This window comes from Lepidochelys kempii, chromosome 22 (assembly GCF_965140285.1).
Source record: "Lepidochelys kempii isolate rLepKem1 chromosome 22, rLepKem1.hap1, whole genome shotgun sequence".
Classification (NCBI taxonomy): domain Eukaryota; kingdom Metazoa; phylum Chordata; order Testudines; family Cheloniidae; genus Lepidochelys; species Lepidochelys kempii.
Window position 1 is genome coordinate 18094248 of NC_136401.1, and position 21735 is coordinate 18115982.

A 21735-nucleotide genomic window follows, 5' to 3' on the forward strand; every position below is an offset into this window, starting at 1 on the left:
CTGTCTCTAAACTTGGACCCTGTGCCTGCAAACATGTAGGCACATGAGTAGCTGCATGTCTGAGTTTTTCCGTTGTGTTCGTGCTCTCTTACACACACACAGACACACACAAAGTTGTTTCATGATAAAAGTGTTTGTAGGATCTGGTTCTCAGATTATAGCGCAGATAATAACAAACACCAGGGTCTTAGGAGAAGGCGTGGGAGGATGCGGCACTGCACTGATCCTTCTTGTAATTTTGTTTCTCTGCTCGGCTGGAAGATTTAACCATTGGTTTGATGGCATGGCCCTGCTGCATCAGTTCCAACTGGAAAATGGCATCGTGACTTACAGGAGCAAGTTCCTGCAGAGTGATTCCTATGTGACTAACAGCCAGCACAATCGGATCATGGTCTCGGAGTTCGGAACCCTGGCTATGCCGGACCCATGCAAGAGCATCTTTGGTCGCTTCATTTCGTGGTTTGAGATGCCACGTAAGTATGTTCCTTAGTTGAAAGCAATGTTTTTGGAGGTGGTATGCATCCCAAGTGGGTGATATTTGTTTGGAGGAACAGTTTTTAGGTTTGAAGGGAGCTGTGTGGAAGTTTTAGTGGTTTTGCTTTGAGTGGTCATGTTTCTGTGGGGATCACCCCTCTGAAGAAACAACTCCAAGCCAAACTCAGCTGAAATAGAAACACTTAACTTGGGATTTTGGCTCCCCTTCCCCCCCCCCATGTTGTTTCCACCCAAAATCAGAAATGTAGCTCACTGTTTGTGCACCTTGGGCCTGGTCTCCAGAGGTGCTGGGGGCACCCAGAGCTCCAGGTGAAGTTGACAGGAGCACTGGTAGCTCAGCACCTCTCGCCATTGGTCCCTTTGATGCCATTTACTTAACTTTTGGGTTTGTTACCAAATTTGATTCACCTTGTTCCAGGGTTTGTGTAAATTCTGCACCTCCTCTCACAAGCAACACCCTGTAGGGTGCCGTAATGAGCATCTTACAATCTGCCGGTTTTAGTACAAACCTGTCTTGAAAGCCCCACACCTTGCTAAGCTTTTAGGGTATGTAGGTTATTCCTTTCCTTCCTGCGGTAAGGGGCGGGAGGGTGATACGGGTGAGGAGAGGATGGCACACCGAAGCGGACGTACCATTAGCTGTAGGATTATAGTTAAGACTATGAGTATGTCACGGATGTCATGGAAGTCACAGATTCTGTGACCTCCGTGACATTGGGGCCCTGCAGCAGCCCAGCCGCCACAGTGGAGGACTGTCCCAGCTCCCAGCAGGCCCACACCAGCTCCCAGTCCTGCAGAGTGGCGGGGGATTCCCTGGAGCTCCCCAGCCCCCTTGGGTGGCGGGGGATTCCCTGGAGCTCCCCAGCCCCCTTGGGTGGCGGGAGAGTCCCTGGAGCTCCCCAGCCCCTTGGGTGGTGGGGGATTCCCTGGAGCTCCCCAGCCCCCACTGCTGGACCTTCCTCCCTCCCCATTTTATCAGGGATGTTTTTAGTGAAAGTTACTGACAGGTCACGTCTTCCGTGAATTTTTGTTCATTGCCCATGACCTGTCCATGACTTTTACTAAAAATATCCATGAAAAAATCATAGCCTTAATAATTTATAGTGTATTGTTTGCTTAGATAGAACCAGGTTATTTGTGGATGGTGACTCACAGGATTCGCTTCAGGTACATTTGAAGGAAATATAGTTAACTCATGAAAGCTCATGCTCAAATAAATTGGTTAGTCTCTAAGGTGCCACAAGTACTTCTTTTCTTTTTGCGAATACAGACTAACATGGCTGTTACTCTATCTCCTGAGTGAAGCATAGAGGAGGGGCGAAGCTACCTGTATGAAACCAGCAAATGCAGCTCAGCCTGCATCCCATTCCTTCCCTGCAAATCAGTCAGGGCCCACTGACTGCTCCTTTGGTCTGGTCTACACTTGGGAGATTAAATTGGTTAAAGCCTCTAGAACAGTGTTTCTCAAACTAGGGCCACCGCTTGTTCAGGGAAAGCCCCTGGTGGGCTGGGCCGGTTTGTTTACCTGCCGTGTCCGCAGGTTTGGCTGATCGCGGCTCCCACTGGCTGTGGTTCGCCACTCCAGGCCAATGGGGGCTGCAGGAAGGGCGGCCAGCATATCCCTTGGCCCGCGCCGCTTCCCGCAGCCCCCATTGGCCTGGAGCGGCGAACCGCGGCCAGTGGGAGCCGCAATCAGCTGAACCTGCAGACACGGCAGGTAAACAAACCGTCCCGGCCTGGCCGGGGCTTTCCCTGAACAAGCGGCAGCCCTAGTTTGAGAACCACTGCTCTAGAACATTTGTAGAACACTTGTGTCCATACCTAGAAATGCCCTACCTGCTCTAATAAATAATTACAACAGGCCATCTGTCAGTGGGTTTAATAACCAGTCGTAGCCTTCTGCAATCTAGAATGCGTCCAGGAGCTCAGCTAGGAATTGTAGGCTAGATATCCAGAGGACATTGCAGCCGAAATGGTTTAGGACAATGCTAGCGTGAGTGCAGGGTGAAACAAATCTATTTCACATGTTGGTGCTGAAATGTTTGTCTTAAACTATTTCAGTGCATCCAGTTCAGTTACAAACTGATTTCTTCTCTTGTGTAGACAAGACCCTAGTGAAGTTAAGAGAAGGAAAATGCCTCCCAGGTCTCCTTCAATCAATTCCCCTTGCACTCCCATTAGAAGTCAGTGACAGATAATCCCCTTTTGTACATTTCCTGTTATTTTGTCCAGTCCAATTAATGTCCCAAGTGATGGGACAATGCCCCTTGCATTGAATTTGAATTGCATTGTCCCAGTATGGGGCCTGCTTCTGCTTTTTACATTGCTGACCTGGCCTCCTGTACAGAGTGCAATCTGGGTTCTCTGCTCATGCTTTCTGATAAATACTGGCAACTGGTTGTCTGGCCTTATAATAAAGAATATCTCAGCCCTCGCCAGGGGTTGCCTTTCCCTCAGGTCTGCATTCCGTTTGTAATATCATTGGTTTCCTTTAGTTGCAAGACACTGAAATGAGCCTGCACAATGACTTAGTAGTACCTGAATCAAAAGGAATCAGATTTCTTCAGTTTGCATTAAAAACAAGTCTTTTCTTTGGCATGAACTCACCTGCATAGGTAGAGCCCTGTGTGCTGCTATAGATCACTGAGATAGAAAAGAAAGAAAACCATAGAATCATAGAACTGGAAAGGACCTCGAGAGGTCATCTAGTCCGGTCCCCTGCACTCAAGGCAGGACTAAGTATTATGTATAAAACCCTGCTGTAGGCCTGCAGAGAGAGACAGGTGAGTGCAGAAACAAGGAGGACAATGTAATGTGGGTAAGACTTTGCAGAGGGGAGGCTTACACCTGGGTTCAGGTGCTCAGACTGAGTCAACTGTGCAGTGCAGACACAGCAATGTGAGGTGCACTCACACTCTAAGGCTGTCAAGTAACCAGGTCCTGCTGGCCAGATGGTTTTAATCTGTCCTGTCTGTCCTGAAAGGGATTTGTGTCATTAGGAAAACTGGTTTATTTGTTTAAATATGCCTAACTTGCTGTAGTGAGATGTGAGCTTAATGCATCTGCATTACTCTCGGATTTTGTTTCAGGGCCAACGGATAACTCCAATGTGAACTACGTGGTGTACAAGGGAGACTATTATGTCAGCACCGAGACCAACTTCATGCAGAAAGTGGATCCAGAAACCCTGGAAACCAAGGAGAAGGTAAAGAGTGGGTGGGATGACGGGTTTAGCACCTGGCGTGGGGGAATCATGTCACACTGTTCCCAGGATGGCAGCTAGTGGGGACAATTCCCAAAGACCCTCTTGGTCTTTGTGTCCAACCTGCATGTCCAACATGGTAAGAATCCATGGCTGTTGTTGAGATCCTCTGTACCTCTCTCTCCTGGCAAAAATGACTTCTCTGTGGCAGATACTGGAATTGCCAGGAAATCTACAGTCACTGCCAGTCACCCCATGGTCTTAAAAATCCCTCTGTGGTGCATGTGCTGGAGGGCATTGCAGGATCGAGGTGAATAGTAAAGCAGCTGCCATGCTTGAGGTCCAGTCACAGCCATTGGCAGCAGGCAGGGTTAGACTGGAGGACTCCTCACGTCAGTTATGTTTTCAACCAAGGGTAGAGCAGGGTCCCTCGCAACTTGGTCACTGTCCATGAAGTGCAGGATCTGGTCTTGTCTGGCGATTCCAGTGTACGGAAATGCAAAAATATATACCCATGTAACATCAAGGTTATAGATGTTAATACTCTTACAGAATTCCACTCCTGCCTATGCTCTGCCCTACCCCATGGTCCCACCCAATCTGCTCCCCTCATCTCCTTCAACCTTTCCCAACTCCAAGCCAGCCCTACCCCGGCATGCTCCTTGAATTCTTGGCTAACCCCACCTCCCCATTGTGTTCATCCTGTGCACTAGCCTACATGCTGTTCACCTGCGTATCACCGAATGTGCTGTTGCATTTCAGATTAAGCTGTCTGCTGTCTTCTGCCATTTTGTGGCGTTTACATCAGATTAAAGCCCTGATCTTGCAAATTGCTCTGTGTACAGCTGCATTAACTCCAGGGGATTCTGCAAGAATGCAGGGATCTGCCCACCTGGAACAGCTTGCAGAATCATGGCCTACATTTCTAACCTTAATGCTCCATTCCTATAAGATTTAGTTGGCATGTTAATTTCATAGGCTTTTTGAGAAAATAGAAAAGAGGGGGAAAAACACAAGGAAGGAGAGAACAGGAGAAACCGATTAAAAACTGCGGCTGCTTTTACTGGGACGGTTTACAGCTGCACGGAGCTGGGAGCTAGGCAAACTCTCCTTTGTGGCGGAACAGCAGCACAAAGCCACACCTACCCAACACTCTGTTAGAGCTCTCGTGTATTCACTGTGTGCCATAGTTGCAAGCCATATGGAAATTCTAAGCTTAGCAGCCATTTCGTGCTGCATGTATCCAACTAAGTTGATTTTGGTGGTTGCATAATACCTATTTCAACCCTTGCCAGGGACTATTACCCAGTGAAGTGATGCCATGGGGGTGGTTTCAGTGGTAAAGTTCAGCCAAGTGGAGACACCCGGACATACAAATTCTCATCAGCCATTTTTAAAGAGGTGGACTAATATTTTCAAAAGTGGCTAATAAATTGGGGCCCTGAATTTTTGGGTGCCTAACTCAAGACACCTTAAAGAGCCTGATTTTCAGAGGGTGAACACTCAGCACTTTCTGAAAATCTGGGCCCTTTCAGGTGTCTCAAGTTGGGAAGCCAAAAATCACTAGTCACTTTTGAAAATCTTGGCTGAGAAGTGTATTTTTCACACTTGGACATTTCAGTGCATTTCCATCAGACTTTCTCCCTAAGAGACTCACCTTTTGACTAAGTCTAAGCATAGAAAGTTGCAGCCACAAAGGAGAATTCTGAACACTTATGAGCACATGAAGATAGAATTAGAATTAAGTTGTGCATGGGACCTTTGCTACAACATTTGCTATCCAGAAAATCTTTAGTTGTAGATAATATTAAACTCTGTTGCATCTTTGCATAGCCTATATTGGTGTTTGAAGAAAACACACCAGTTACCAAATGTCTCTGTCTGCTTGCAATAGAACTGATAGTTTTGGGACAGAGACTGTCTTTTAATTGCATGCCTGGACACACCTAGCACAATGGGGCCATCTTTATCTTAGGTACTTATATGGCTCCATTACTGGGGTTTCGACACACCCCACATTCTTTAAGCTTTAATCCAAACATCATCCCTGTGAGTGCTTTTATCTTCGATTTACAGATGGGAACTGAGGCACCGAGAGGCTAAGGTCACACAAGACGTCTCTGGAAGAGCAGGAACTTGAATCCATGTTTTCCAAGTCCTCAATTAGTGTCCTGACCACTGGACAACCCTCCTTCACATGCCCTGGGCCTTGAGTAGTGCCCAGATACTATTGCTTTATAAATTATAGTGTTACCTGCATACTAGGGCACCCAACTTTACCCAGTTCCTAGGGCTCAAGGCATAACTCGGTTAATTTAGGTACCCCGACCCTTTCCCTGTTGCTAGGGCTTCAGCGGAAAGGCACCTACACTTGCTCAGGGCGTAATCTTTTGTGGGTTTATGGGGTCTTTTACCACTGAAAGAGCCTTACATAGTAATCCTTAACCTCTATTTATTAACAGTCACCAAAACAGAATGCACACACTAAGCATACAATGCTCACCACTCCCAACAAGGCAGGTGAACTGTTCCTGCTGGCCAGTCAGGATCAGGTCATCTGAGGACTCCAGCTTCTGCATGGTGTGATTGGCAGGGTATTGAGGTCTTGCAGCTCTGATCTTGGGGCTGTGTCCTGGAGTTCGTTCCAAAGAACTTTCTTTTGGATCCCAGTTTATATAGTGAAACTTGAGTCCTGCTTAGCTGTACCTTCACCAGTCATTTTTACTGAAGTATTACAAAATAATTCTTTGATCAATCCTAACATATTGCGAAATAATTCTTTAACCAATCATACTCCACCACCTTAGTTGACTTAAATCTTACAAAATTAGTTATGCAACAATCAAACAGAAACAATCAAAGAACGAGACAGAGACCATACAGATAAACAATAGAGAAGTAGGGACAATACATAAAGACAATACAATAGAAGTATTAATTTCACAATCACAACTGTTGATAAGTGATTCCTTGCCAGAGAGAATGCTATCAAGCAAAGTTTTCTTAAAACATCTTAAAGAGATTCCTTGCTTATCTGGTGATGGTGGGTACTATTAGGAGGGGCACCTTCTTAACTGCCTGATATTATATTGTTTTGATATAATTTAGAAGGAATGTAAGGATGTGACTTTCTGCTTCTTGGCTTATGGCTGCTGCTCGGAAGTGATTCCTGCTCTGACTCTGAAAATCTTTGAATTTGCAGGTGGATTGGAGCAAATTCATTGTGGTGAATGGAGCAACAGCCCATCCACATTATGAGCCTGATGGGACAGCATACAACATGGGCAACTCTTATGGGAAACATGGTGAGGCTAGGCAGGGTAACTGCTCTGGGAAGCAGGGTGGGGTGAGGTAGGGCCAGTCCTGCGGGTGGCTAGGCAGACTACATGCTGCTTCTGTAAGGAGGGGTTTTTGGTGGAGTCTAACAAAGTGAGGAAGCTCCCATTTCTCTGTGGGACACAATGACAGCAAAGCAGAATCAGTCTTAAATTGTGGCTGCCGTCAGTCTCACCATGACATTTGTTCTCTTAATGTTTGGCCTCTTCAGGTAATGTGATTTGGGTGACTGCCTCATCCCAGTGAGCACAGACCTTTCTGTGAGCGGTGAGGAAGACGCTCAGGGCACTGCCCTGGGTAGGGATGAGATGTGTCATGCACACATGTGGATCAGTTTGGTAGAGAGAGGATGCTTTTTAAGGAAGTTACATAAAGTGTCAGGGCTGAATCTAAGGCCTTTTGAAATCAGTGAGAGTTTTTCCATTGACTTAAATGGGCTTTGGGTTGGGGCCTTCAAGCATTCCTTATGGGAAGAGAAAAATTATTATGAGGGCAGTAGCCTGCAGTAGAGTGAGTGCATTGACCCTTCCTGGACACTATAGTGAAATCCCCACTCCTTGCTAGGTTTCAGAGTAGCAGCCATGTTAGTCTGTATCCGCAAAAAGAAAAGGAGTACTTGTGGCACCTTAGAGACTAACCAATTTATTTGAGAATAAGCTTTTGTGAGCTACAGCTCACTTCATCGGATGCATTCATCCGATGAAGTGAGCTGTAGCTCACGAAAGCTTATGCTCAAATAAATTGGTTAGTCTCTAAGGTGCCAAAAGTACTCCACTCCTTGCTAGTTATTCTCAGTTGTGCCAAATTATGCACATTCAAGCATCACCCCCAAATCTGCAGCACTGTAGCTACTCTCTCTGCAGTTCCCAGTTATGAAACAGTGTGAAACTGATGTAGGACAGCTGTCAGAAACAAACCTGAATAAAGGTGTTTATTGAAAGGACTAAACACTGGCACAGTTGGATTAATTTTTTTTTAAATACAGTCATGTCCATTTAGCCTGTAGTACTCATTGCCAGAAGATGTCTATGAGGCCAAAAGCTTAGCAGGCTTCAGAACAGGACATTTCTATGGATAACAAGAAGATTTAGAATAGCAAGGATTAAAATAACCAAGAGCTCTGGATGAGAGATAAACCCCAATATTTCGGGGCATGAGCCAACCTCTGATTACTGGGGGACAGGAAGAAACCTCCCTGGTGGCAATTTGTCCCAAAACTGCAGGGCTTCTTGAATCTTCCTTTGAAGCAGCCAGTACTGGCCACTGGAATAGTGGACTAGACAGACCACTTGTGAGATCCAATTTGTCAATTCCTACAGATGGGGGAGTGTGGTGGTAGAAAACCTATTAGTCCATATTCCCTTGCACTTGAGGTGCCAGGATTGATCCCCATCCTTTGTCCTCTGCAGCCAGGGGTTAGGGTGGGATCAGTTTCTGTAGCAGATTTTCCAATACTAGGAAGATATTGTGCAAAACCATGACCCTATTCGAGTGGCTCTTCAAAACCAACTTTAATTTCTTTTTGCATAAAGACATTCCTCCCCAGTATGCCTCAGCCCAGAGAAAGCAGCTAATACCCCGTGTTGTTATATCTGACACTGTTGGCTTGCACCAATTCACCGAACAATTCCCTGGCTTTGCTGTTCTTTCATTCTTGCTGTGCTAATTCCTTTGTGCTTCAGCAGCATGTAGCTTCGTATTCCCCCACAGGATCATGCACAGCACATGCCTCGCGATGGCTGAGTTACCAAGCCATCAATCCCACTTGGGCGGGGATCAGATTCCGTAGACAAACATCATTAAATTTCACCTGGACTCAGAATTCTAGTTTCTCCCTTTGACCCAGGAGCTGTGAGGTTGGTTTGAGTCCTCATTCCATTGTTGTGGGTGCTCAGATGTTGTGATAATGAGCTTAGTACAAATGCTTAGGTTTGATTCCAGTTCCTCTGACTGAGGCCCTGTTGTAGGAAACTGGCTTTTTGTTATCTGCTCAGCTTAGCTGGTGCTGTGGCTCCAACTCTCTTAATGAGGCAGAGAAAACAGCAGAGCCTGACAATAGCTATGTGGAAATGGCCACTAGTGAGACTTGGAACAAATCAGAAGAAATTGCTGCTGTAATGGATGAAGGAATCCAATGGGACCCCCTGTTCTGGGGCTGGAAGCTGTGCCTAGATTTCAGCATGGGGGCAGGTGCCAGGGGCGCCCATTAGTGGGGAGGGGACGTGAGAGTTTCGTATAGGAGGTGTGCAAGCTCTCAGGTGGAGTTCTTAACTACAGCACAGAATTAGTGTGAAATGTAAAAAGAAAAGGAGGACTTGTGGCACCTTAGAGACTAACCAATTTATTAGAGCATAAGCTTTCGTGAGCTACAGCTCACTTCTTCAGAAGTGAGCTGTAGCTCACGAAAGCTTATGCTCTAATAAATTGGTTAGTCTCTAAGGTGCCACAAGTCCTCCTTTTCTTTTTGCGAATACAGACTAACACGGCTGTTACTCTGAAACCTGTGAAATGTAAGTTCTGCAGAGGAGATGTGCCCCTGGGGCAGGGAGTCAGTATTTTGTTTACAAACAGAAGCAGGGTGACTAAGATAAGAGATAAGAAAGGGCTGGTGATTAAATTAAGGATCTGGAAGTCTAGCCTGTAAAACAGATGAATGCATCCGATGAAGTGAGCTGTAGCTCACGAAAGCTTATGCTCAAATAAATTGGTTAGTCTCTAAGGTGCCACAAGTCCTCCTTTTCTTTTTGCGAATACAGACTAACACGGCTGCTACTCTGAAACCTGTAAAACAGGAATCCCTGGGCGTGGGCGAAGCTGTTTTAGAGGGAACGCAGGGGACTCAGAAAAAATACAGCCAAGTCCTCTGAGCCAAGGTTACGTTAAGAAAAGGGTGAGATTTGGGGGCATAAGTGAAAAGGGATCAAAATCAGGGGAAGGGATAGCAGTAGTATAGAGCAAAAAGAACAGGAGGACTTGTGGCACCTTAGAGACTAACCAATTTATTTGAGCATAAGCTTTCGTGAGCTATAGCTCACTTTATAGAGAACTTCCTACTTTACCCTGTGGCCCACAGTATCTGAGTGCCTCACAAGGTCTAACCTATTTATCCTCACAGCCCCTCGGTGAGGTAGAGCAGGGCTATTATCCCCATTGTACAGATCAGGGACTGAGGTACAGAGAAACTAAAGGCCAGATTTTCAAAGGCATTAAGGCACCTAGTGGGATTTTCATAAGCGCCTAGAAGGTTAGGTCCTTTGTAAACCTAGCTGCATCTTTGGGTGCCTAAAAACCTTTGAAATTCTGTCCCTAAGGCACTGGCCTGAGGTCATACAGAAAGTCCATGGGGGGAGTAGAAGTTTTACTGGATTAAGGACTAGAAGATTTGACTCTCCAACTTTCTTTCTAGAGGAAGAGCTGCCCAGAGCTCCTGTGCCTGATTATTTTCCATTCCTGCCTGTAGTGGCCCTGAGATACCTCAGAAGCGTTAGGTTTTTTCTCAACTTTAAAATACAAAATTTTCTTGGTGTTTGGTTTTAAATATTCTCCTGTGAGAACTGCAACTCAGTCACTGTAGTGCTGTGCTTAAGAGCCTTCTGGAAAGTAACTAGCCTTTAAACAGAAGTAAAAGCAGTGTTGCCAACTCTAATGATTTTGTCAAGAATCTCATGCTAATTGTTTTCCTTAAAGCCTCAGCTCCTGGAGTCAAGTGGATATGTGATGGTTTCAGCCTTTATTCTTAAAGAAAAATGAAGTTTCTAGCCCTCATGGCTGTGGAAAGATTCAGAATGTGACCCAGTGCACCCTAAAGGCTCAAAAAGCAGAAGGCAAATTAAAAAAAAACACCATTTTAACACCAAATTTATAAAAACACTATTATTTTTACATAATCTCATGATTGTAAAGCCAATCTTATTTCTGGTGAGCCTGATTCATGATTTTGAACATTTGGGATTGGCAGTACTGTGAAAGTAACTGGAAAGTGTCAGTTTCACTCCTGTTTAAGGTTAGTTTCTAGTCCATTATTTGTAGTGAGGCAGGTGCAGTATAAACTCATGGGGCCTTGCCCTAGCAGGATGTTTCCAAAGTTAAATGATCTATTCCAAGCTTGATGAACTGCAAAAAAGTGGTAGAAAGTCATCTAGATTTTTCTACAATTGTTGTATTTAAGAGTTAGTAACAAAGAATATACATTACAATTTTAAACCTACCCTGGGTGTCCCTTAAGTGATTTGACACAAGATGTGAGAACATGTTAGTATTAGAGGCGAGTGGGTCTAATTTATTTAATCCTCTTTTTTATATAGGAATTAGATACAGTGCTCCTATTAGCTAATTTCCAAATTATTATCGGCAACAAAACCCTAGAATTTTCAGGTGCCTAAGTAGCCCCTGGAATCCCAGTTAAAGTTGCCTCCCCCTACCCAAATCTGAAATGGCGCCCCTGGCAGGTGGATAGAGAAGTGGGGGTGGGTTTGGGTTCTGCTGTGAACTGAATCTGAATTTCAGCATGTGTCAGGGTATGGTCAGGCATTAACACTGCAGCTCCTGTTCATAAAATGTATTTGTCAACATGGTATTCTCCTGGGACAATCAAAGAATTGCCATTCTGTGTTGATCTCAAACTGGAGTGCTCTGGCCAGCCTGTATACTGTGACAGAAGGAATGGGTTTGGGAGAACTTGAACACATGGCTAGAGAGGAGCTTTCATTGCCTTGTGCCCAATAAATAAAAGAAATAGGAAGACTGTTTGAAAGGAGAAGGCATGAGTGTGTGCTCCACAGGAAGTGGGGATTTGTAGTACTGGATGAATCTAGCCAAAGCTTTAAGAGCTCATTAGCTGGGATTTATTGTCAGCACCTGATGGGATTCAGGGGTGGGTGATTGAAATATTTAAAGCTGGCTGGGGGATTTATTCCAGTGGGAATTGTGTGGTTAAATCCCCCAGTTTGCTTTGAAAATCTCATCTGGCATGTCTTGTATCTGAAGACTGACCCATTGGGACTCTGAACACGGAGAGGGCTAATGCACAGACCTGTTTGGTGCCTGCCCTGAAGTGCTGACTGGGTCAATCCTGGGTCTCTGGGCTGATGGACACTGTTTCTCCTTTCCAGGTTCCAGCTATAACATTATTCGGATTCCTCCGCAGAAGTCAAACCACAATGACACGTTACAGGGAGCAAAAGTTCTGTGCTCCATCGCTCCAGCGGAGAAGATGAAACCCTCCTACTATCACAGCTTTGGTGAGGTGCCTCCCATCCTCTAATAGGCCCTCTGCATGCAGATCCAGCACACAGTCTACAAGCTACAACTTGCCATACTGGCTTCTAGTAGCAGAGGCAGGTTGTTCACTCACCCATGCTCCCAGCAGTTCTCGTGACCTCATTTGCCTTTTGGAGTAAAATGTTTTGATTTTCTGCTTCTGTCCATTCAGGAATGAGTGAGAACTACGTGATCTTCATTGAGCAGCCCATCAAGATTAATCTGTTTCAGGTCATCACATCCAAGCTCCTGGGGAAGCCCATTGCTGATGGGATAAACTGGGAGCCGCAGTACAAAACCCGCTTCCACGTGGTGAATAAGCACACGGGAGAGGTAAATCTTCTGCCATTCAAGCTGGTACGCAGGCCTAGATTTCTCCTGATCAGTCAATCTTAGAGCCCACAGGAAATGCCCCTGGCTTTTGGCAGCAGCAACCTGGGCTGTATTGGTCAGTCCAGGAACTACCGTAGTATTGGCTTGAAAACCAGGGAATGGTTAGGCCTCCTGGATGAGGAGTTATTCGGTGCTGGAGCAGAGGTAAATGCAAGAAATCCCTGTGCTGCCCCTTAAAAGAATGTAGATCAACAGGCAGTTAGGGGCTCCTGGGAAGCAGTCCTGGAGTTGCAGGTACAAGGGCTGAGATGTACCTGCCAAGTCACGTGGGGATCCAGGTGTAGGGTGAGGAGTGTGACAGTTCCCCAGGAGGTGCCATGTGGGTGTTGCGGCCACTGTCCCTACTTCTGTGGGGCGTGAGAAGGGATCCCTTCCACTGCCACTCCAGGTGGGGGGTGGTGAATGGTGGGAGGGGCCCTTGTCATGGTGTGCTTTGGGCTCCAGATTTCCTGAATCTGGTTCTGCCCATAACTGGCTGTGAAGCTGTTATTCTGCTGGGGTCTAAGAAAAACTGGTGCGAAAAGTGTGACTGGAGAAATGGAAAGGGAAAATGGGACTCTGTAGTACTGGATGAATTTGTAGTACTGGATGAATCTAGCCAAAGAGATTGCTGGAGGCAGGAACAAAGCTGTTTTTTGTCTCACTGCAGCTGCTTCCAGGGCAGTTTTACAGCAAGCCATTTGCTACTTTCCATCAAATCAATGCCTTTGAAGATCAGGGCTGTGTGGTCCTTGACCTCTGCTGCCAGGATGGTGAAGGGAACCTGCATATTTACCAGCTTCAAAACCTGCGCAAAGCTGGGGAGGGTCTGGATCAGGTAAAGCCCCTGTCTCTGTGTCTGTTGTATGGGACCTGCTGATCCCAGGCTGGCTGAGCTGAAGGCTGGGAAATGCAGAGGGAGCTTTACGGTCCCTGGAGTTAGTTGGTCTCATTGATTTGTGGGTGATTCTTATCGTGGGCAAAATGAGAATGTTTCATTGTTTTAGAAGCTGTAAACTTGTATCTAAGTAACAATGACATTAAGCCAAGGAAGGGCCAGGGGAATGGCCAGGAGGAAGGAATAAAAAGTGCTGGGTAGGAGGGAGAGGCAGAGTGGATGGGACAGTCGACTGGGAGTCAGGAGATCAAGCTTCTATTCCTGGCTCTGCCACTGACCTGCTGAGTGAACTTGGCACTACCCCTCTCTGTGCCGGTTTCCCCACCCATTCTTTGTGTGTCTTATCTATTTAGACTGTGAGCTCTCCCGGGCAGGACTATTTCTCACTATGTCTGTATGGTGCCTGATACAATGGGGCCCCAACCTCAGTGTGGGGCCTCTAGGTGCTATGCTAATACAAATAATCAGAGAGCAGGAAGCCTTGGAATTGGGGGGAAAGTCGAGATGTCCCACCCCGGGGACTGAGCTCACCAGCCTGTTCAGCTCTCTCTCTCTCCCTGTAACTTCCTCTCTTTCTAACAGATCTATAACTCGTCAGCCAGAGCTTTCCCCCGCCGCTTTGTTCTACCCCTGAATGTGGATTCAAGCATGCCCACGGGGCAGAACCTCAGCCCTTTGCCCTACACATCAGCGAGTGCTGTGAAAGAAGCAGATGGGACGGTACGTCTTACAGGCATAAATAACTACATTGAAGGTTGTGTGCACCCGTATTGTATTGTCCTGTGATCTTTTTAGATCTTGCCACCTAAGCAGAATCAGGCTTGTCTGTGTTTGGATGGAAGTCAGTACAAAGCCCTGGCACTGTGTTGCTGGAGATGCTATCTTTTAGATGAGATGTAGAACCAAGATCCTGACCACACATGGTCACTAAAGCCCCTGTGGCACTTTTGGAATGAGTTGGGGTGTTAGCCCTGGTGTAACTTGACCAAATTCTGTCTTTTGATCCCAAAATTCACCCTGCATTTTCAGTTGGATACAAGATTGCTCTTAGCCTCCTTCTCTAAACTGTTGTGTAGTGCTGCAGTGGGTGGTTAATCAGTTCCCGTGTTCCACCCAGAAGCAGAAGGGCTGACTCAGGTCTGTGTAGAGCTGTATGGACACGTTAACACTGTTGGGAGGCCCGGGTTTGCAGTGCAATGTGGATGCTCAAGCACAGACTCAGACACACCAAGTCTGCAAGCCCAGGTCCCACAGACCTGGGCTTACTATGCAGTGTAGACATAGCCCCAGAGGTGGAGTCATCTCAGTGGTGGAGGAGTAATCCCTGGATCAGCTTGTCAAGTGCTTTAGGATCCTGCAAGCTGAAAGGTGCTGTACAATACATTGGAGTGCTGATGCTGGTATGGAGGCTTTCCCCCATAGCTCAGCCTTATGGACCCTTTTGAAATGCCAGAATGCTGTAAGTCTTTTCCTTGTGTGGAGTGGATAAGGGAGCCAGCATGGTTCTGAGATGGGCTGGCTAGAGGTGTCCAGGGAACAAAGCCAAACATTTCATCTTCCCTGTAATAGCTGTGTAGCATGTGTATGAGACCAGTTCAGCATTGAAGCACTTGTCCCAGGTCAGGGCTCAGTAACACTCCTGTGCTCTGTTGCTTGCCCTAGGTCTGGTGCATGCATGAAAATCTCCACTCCGAGGACCTGGAGGAGGTAGGGGGCCTGGAGTTCCCCCAGATTAACTACTCACGGTGCAACGGCAGGAAGTACCGCTTCTTCTATGGCTGCGGCTTTCGGCACCTGGTGGGGGATTCGCTGATCAAGATGGATACAGAAACCAAGAAAATGAAGGTGAGACACAGTCTTTAAGACCCTGGAGTTGTCCCCATTCAATGACTCGGCCTGTGAACTGGCTGTTGTGAGTTTTCTGACCTCCTGCAGCCCAGGCAGCACTGTCACTCATCAGCACTGGGATCTATTTAACAGAGGGGCTGGGGTTGGGCCCGCACTTCCATTCTCTGCCCTGCACTGCATGAATGTGACACTCTAACACAAGAAGCAGACATCTCTGGGTCTCTGGACAGACCAGGGCAGGGGAAGGGGGCTTGGGTATGGAGACAGGATCAAGAAGATCTTAAAGGGTGTGCCGCCACATTATCACAATGAACACAGCACCAGAAATGTGTGTACCAAAAGATTATTGTTGGGTTCAGTGTGCAGACGCTGAGTGGTGCTGGTGGCCTGTGAAATACAGGAGGTCAGACTAGCTGATCTGGTGGGCCTGTCTGGTCTTAAGCTCTATGACTCTAAAAATACAGTGAAATTCACAATGTGGAGGTGATGCTTCCAGGGCACTTGGAATTCAGGCTTTTGGGATCTGGGGCAATGAACATAAAGCTAGGGTGTTCTGCCCTACCAGTGTGCAGTATGTGACTAGGCAGAGTTTATACTATACCTCACTGGGACAGATCTTAATCTCTAGGCCTGTGATGTGGGACCTTGAGTGGCATAATGGGTCTGTGGCAGCCACAAGTGTTTTCCTGCTTTGGTGGGTTTAAACCCCAGACCAGTATTTCCTTGTCAACACTAATAGGCTGAGGGGCCAAAGGGAGGTGGGGTTTGTCTGAAATAAGTCCTCAGTTGGGTTTAATTCAATGCAAGTTTGTGTGTGGATTCTTATTTTAGAAGAAAGTCATCCTGTTTTGATTTAGCTTTAATTGGAATGAATTACCTTAGGCAAAATCACAACAGGGGCATGTTTATGGTGAAATAAGAATGTCCTCCCACAGAGGCATCGAAATGATGAAAGATATGAATTAAACGCAAAGTAGTTATTCTGGTGTCTCCCTTTTTATGTAAGATTTCCCCAAGCTTTAAAAACACGAGCAAGTTCTTTATTGAACACTACAGGAATGGTCAAGACTTCTCCCTGAAAATTTGCTCTCTTTCCAGATTGTCATAATCTGGCTGGGAAAAGCCTCTGGAAACTCTAAATATCACAGGTTTTTGAAAAGGCTCTCTTTGTGCAGGAAGAAACCCTTGTTGGGCTCAGTCCATCCTGGCTTTGCAACAATGGTTCATTAACTGATTATTTGTATTACTGTAGTGTCCAGAGGCCCCACTGAGACCGGGATCCCGTTGTGCTAGGCACTGTACACACATGCGCATTCTCTCTCTCTCTCTCTCTCTCTCTCTGAGAGAGAGTCCCAGCCCTGATGAATAGACAAGACCGAAGAAGGGAGGGGGATGAACAAGAAGTGAAGAAACTTGTTCAAGGTCATAGAGCAAATCTGTGGCAGAGCTGGCAAGAGATCAGTGCCCTACCCACCAGAGCACTAACAAATAATATTTAAGCTGTAATGACTTCATGATTTTTAGTACACTCAAGTACATCTCTTACTTTCTTTACTGTTTTTAACAGCTTTCGGAAAAGGAAAGGTGATCTCTCCTACTAATTGGTGCTTTTTTATTTAGCAAACATTTTCTCCCCTTTATGTTATTGCTGAAATCAAAACAGACGAGTTAGTTTCAGTTACCCTCCCTGTACTACAGGGATTGGCAATGTCTTAATGGTTGTAGCAAATTTTACAGGACCTAGAAAAACCTGGTGCAGGCTTGGGCTAGCTGCTGCATTTATAAAGAATTCCTATTTTAAAAGCAAACATCAGATTAGAAACTAGAATCCAGAAGATCCTCCTGCAGATCATAACACTTTCTGTGTTAGGAATGGCCAGGTGGTCTATGTTAGAAGCAGCCGGGTGGTCCATTGGACTGGGATAGAGGAGACCTGTGTTCTGTTGCTGGCTTTACCATTGACCTGGTGTGTGACCTTGGGCAAGTCAGTTCATGACTCAATATCCACCCTGTGCCTTGCTTGTCTATTTAGCCTGTCTTTGATGCAGGGCCTGTTTCTCACTGTGTTTGTACAATGCCTCATATAATAGGGCATCAATCTCAGCTGGGAACTTGAGATGCTGCTGGAACAGAAATAATGAATAATAATGTTGATCATGCTTTTGAAAACTCTCTCTTTAGTGTTCAGTAAATGACCCTTTCCTATTTAGGATAAGTAGTGACACTGTGCATATGAAAGATTGGAGGGGATGTCTCAGTTGTGGTCCTCTCTTTAATGCTACTCTTCTCTTTATCTACCAGTGGGAAAATGTCTGTCTCAGTCCTGCTCTTGATTTATCTAGCTCCAGTAGGTGTGGTGAGAATGGGAAATACTTGACTTCTTGTTCACCTTGGATGATGGCCAGATGGGGACACTCAGGGCTGCTTTATTGATGTGCTGTCACTGAAAAACAGAGCGAAATCCATCTGTGAATGAAGTATCTCACTATGCCCAGAGCTGGTCTATGCCCCCTTTGTTCCCTTCTGCATTCCCTCCACTAGTTTGCTGTCCCCACTTGTTGCATCTTGTCTTAATTTAGACCAATCCTGCAGGGAGCAATGTGTAGGCAGCTCCAGTAAGTCAGTGGGGTTCATTATTATTATTTTTTTTTAATCGCTTGTATGTTTAGTTGCCAAGAACTCTTGATAATAGGCACAAGTGTACCAATAAGCATGTGACCTTTAAAATGAATGACTGCCACAAAACAAACACTTGAATATAGCAACAGCATGTGTTACTAGATTTACAGATGACTTTTAGACTCTTCAGCATTGAAGGGATTTTCTAAACCTTGATGATCAGCTAGTCATGGGCTGGAAATAAATGGGTTCATCTTAGACACAGAGATCTGCCTGAGTGGAGCTCTACTGACTTCAGTAGGTCCAGCTGTGTGGAGCTAGTTGCAGGATCAGGGCCTTAGATTGTAAATTCTTCAGGGCACAAGGTGTCTCTGCCTTTCTGGACAATACAAATGGGCCTTGATCCTGACTCAGGTCTCTGGATATCAGCAGTATCTAAATCATAATAAAGTGCATCTCTTCTGTCTCTCTTTTTTTTTTTCTTGGCCTGATAGATTTGGCAAGAGGATGGATTCTACCCTTCGGAGCCCGTGTTTGTGCCAGTTCCTAAAGCCACTGCAGAAGACAGTGGGGTCATTCTGTCTGTAGTGGTCACACCCTTGCAGGTAACTCATTCTCACGTCTCACAAGTAGCAAGAAATTGTTGTATGGTTTTTAAATCATAGAATTGGATTTGGTGCCCTCGAGAGGGCAATCCCAACACTTTATTCCCCATGCTCATCTGTTTTCCAGTCCCTGTACTGCTGAGTTTATTTGCAGTCACTACATCCTCTGCAATTGTCAATCTCAGCAGAGCATCAGATTCCAAATAGCAGCCTAGTTTCCAGAGTCAAAGCTGCTTTAAGGATATGTCTGAGTAGCACTGGGTCTGGCTCACCGTCTTGGGTACTGGTTTGAGCAGTCTTGCTGTGCAGACAGACTCTTCCTTGTGGAGTAGGAGATGCGTTGGGGATGGGAAGGCAGAGTGGAACCCAGCACTGCCATTTCTCTTGCTGTCTTTCATTCTGTAGAACCAAAACACTTTCCTGCTGGTCCTGGATGCAGAGACCTTCAGAGAACTGGGCCGCGCAGAAGTCCCAGTGCAAATGCCTTATGGATTCCATGGTACCTTTGTCCCACGTTAATGTAGAAGCCTGCTACCTCATATTAGAAGCTCCTGGCCTCTTGGAGCTCAGGGCTAGGTGAAGCCCAGTGTGAATCTCTGCTTTTCCTTTCCTTTCGCTTTTGCATTGTGCCTTTGCTGAAGGAGCTGCCTCTGTTGCCCCCAAACCTGTTTTGTGTGCTGCTGCAGTATTATTAATGCATAGTGAATGGGTCTGAAGCTAATACTGCGCAAGGTGATAGCCCCTTCTCTAGAAGAGCCCAGTGCCTTGGCTCCTTCCACTGTCCTGCTCTGCCGGTCTGCTGTAACCCCCATGCTGCCAAGAGCTGGGCAGGCCAGGGAGGCAGCAGGTGCCAAGAGAGCACGCTTCTTCCCAGCAGCAATGCGCTCTGAGTTGGAGAGGCTAGTCAGCAGCTCTGCTCGGAGGGGTGGCTTTGGCTTTAGTGCACAAAGCTAAAGGCGAGAAGGGATCAAGGGAAGGAGGGGAAATTGCCTCCTCTGAGTCCCAAGCATGCCACTGCTTCTTCAGGAAACTGTCTCAACTCAGCCAGGAAGAGCAGAGAGGGAGCTGCCCTACTTGGCAGCTGGAAAATATCCGTTCTAGTCTGTCTATGCGCTGTGCGCTAACAGCCTGTGCAAACATCACGACTCAAAGAAAAAGGATCGGTGTCATCCCATGCTTCCATTGAAACCCTCCATATCTCAAACCATGCCCCTGCCACGCCTCTGAGTGAAACCAGCGTGGGTCAAACACCCCTCTGCTGTGTCCCTGCCATGCCCCCTAGTGAAACCAGCGTGGGGCAAACACATCCCTGACATGTGCCCACAGCAAAACTAGTGTGTGAAACATGCCCCTTCCCATCATGTCTCCCAGTGAGACCAACATGGATCAAACATGCCCCTGACACATCCCTGCTACATCCCCCAGTGCAATCAACATGAGTCAAATATGCCCCCACGCCGCATCCTGTTGTGAAATCAGCGCGGGTCAACACATCTGTCATGCCCCCATTATGCCCCCCACAATCCACAGTGAAACCAGCAGGTGTCAAACACAGCTATTTTTATTTTTCTGCTTAGGCACACTTAGAGGGCATTGCCTTAATTAACCTTCCTCCAGTCGAATATAACTCTCATTCATTCATCTTTCAGGTAGATGGGCAAGTCCCTTATGCTCAGATGCTTTAGTTGTGGTGGGATGGGTGAAGAGGGAACAGGTTAGTTGTTTGTTTGTGGAGGCCACATACAGCAACTTATCTGTCTGGCTCTACTAATAAAAGACTGCTCACAGTGATTGGTACATGGGGAATAGGCTCAATTTCTTGCTCAGGGACTTCTCGAATCATACATTTTAAAGGCCAGAAGTGACCATTATGATCATCTCTTCTGAGCTCCTCCATAACATAGAGAAACCCACCCAGACATTTCTGCAGTTGTTCATGCTGATGCAGGTGTGAGGGACAGAAAGCCAGTCCCCTGGGCATGTATTGTTTCAGAAATACTACACTACCCCCCTTTCCTGAGTGAAGAGCACAGCCTCCACCCCAGGACTTTGGCGGCTGGTGTTCACTACACACAAGCTAGCCTGCTCTGCTTTGTACCTAGCTCCAAAGCATCATGTAGGCTAAATAAAGAAACAGATTACCAAATTAGCACAGCAATTCAGATGCAACTCTCCCAAAATAACAAGCTCTATCCCGAGCCTGATCCTGCTACTCATCTCCCCCCATGCCCCAGAGAAAGCCAAGGAAGAGAAATGAGTTTTAAACTAGGGTTGTGGCAAAGCAGGGGGAGAGTATTCCACAGGCAAGGCCCCCTCTCACTGCACTCTAATCCAGCCCTTTCCAAATTAAACCAGGCCTTATCTTGGGCCCTCAGAGCCATCTCAACTACTGCAAATAGCACCCACAAATGAATGGGCCACACAGATGGAATAAGCGTAGGGGCCTCCAGGACAAGGGAAAGCAGCTGTGACTGGAGGAAGCTGACATAGCCCACGTCCTTGTGACAGAGGTCCTTAGAGCAGGGACAGGCCATGTCAATCCAGCCCCTTTGCCCAGGGCTAACAATGAATCCAACAGGTAACACTAAATGGTGAGGAGACGCAGACACTAGGGAGGGCAGAGAAATCCAAAGGCTCTAGGGGCGGGAAATGAAATAAGATACAACTTAGGCTAACATATGTGTGGACAAGTAACCCAACCCCCAGGTGCTTATTGGGAGGGAGAAATCTGAGAGCAAGGATACTGAAACAGTCCAAGATGTGTCTGTATGTGGGTGAGGGAAAGATGCTTGCAGCATGGGAAGAAGGCAGCAAAAGACAAGAGTCTGGTCTCTTTTGCAGATGTCTCCCCTAGCAGTAAGATTCTGAGTAGGGTTTGGTAGGAAAGAGCCCCTCTTTACAAGGCACTGCTATCGTCACACCTGAAATATATCTCTTTCAGTTCAGGCCATCTCATTACCAGAAAGGTAGCCGTAAAGTGGGAGAGAGCTAAGGGAACAGCAATGAAAATGGTTGAGGGGCCAGAGAAATTCACTATGAGGAAAGAGGTCAATCAATAGAGGAGGGCTAAGTACTAACTCCAGGGGGACATAATCTTCTAC

General features: G+C 46.5%; 1 protein-coding gene across 5 annotated transcripts in view; it reads left to right on the forward strand.

Annotated features, from left to right (window-relative positions):
• BCO2 (beta-carotene oxygenase 2) overlaps positions 1-20431 on the forward strand; it is an 82667-nt gene extending 62236 nt beyond the window's left edge. For all 5 annotated transcript variants that reach the window (XM_073320801.1, XM_073320799.1, XM_078849861.1 and 2 more), the window contains 10 exons: positions 262-473; positions 3585-3700; positions 6900-7002; positions 12145-12273; positions 12465-12625; positions 13335-13502; positions 14145-14282; positions 15225-15407; positions 18524-18634; positions 19040-20431. In XM_073320801.1, the coding sequence (XP_073176902.1) occupies positions 262-473; positions 3585-3700; positions 6900-7002; positions 12145-12273; positions 12465-12625; positions 13335-13502; positions 14145-14282; positions 15225-15407; positions 18524-18634; positions 19040-19153 (1435 nt within the window). In that variant the 3' untranslated portion in view covers positions 19154-20431. The remainder of the gene's footprint in view (positions 1-261; positions 474-3584; positions 3701-6899; positions 7003-12144; positions 12274-12464; positions 12626-13334; positions 13503-14144; positions 14283-15224; positions 15408-18523; positions 18635-19039) is intronic.
• The last annotated feature ends 1304 nt before the right edge of the window (positions 20432-21735 follow it).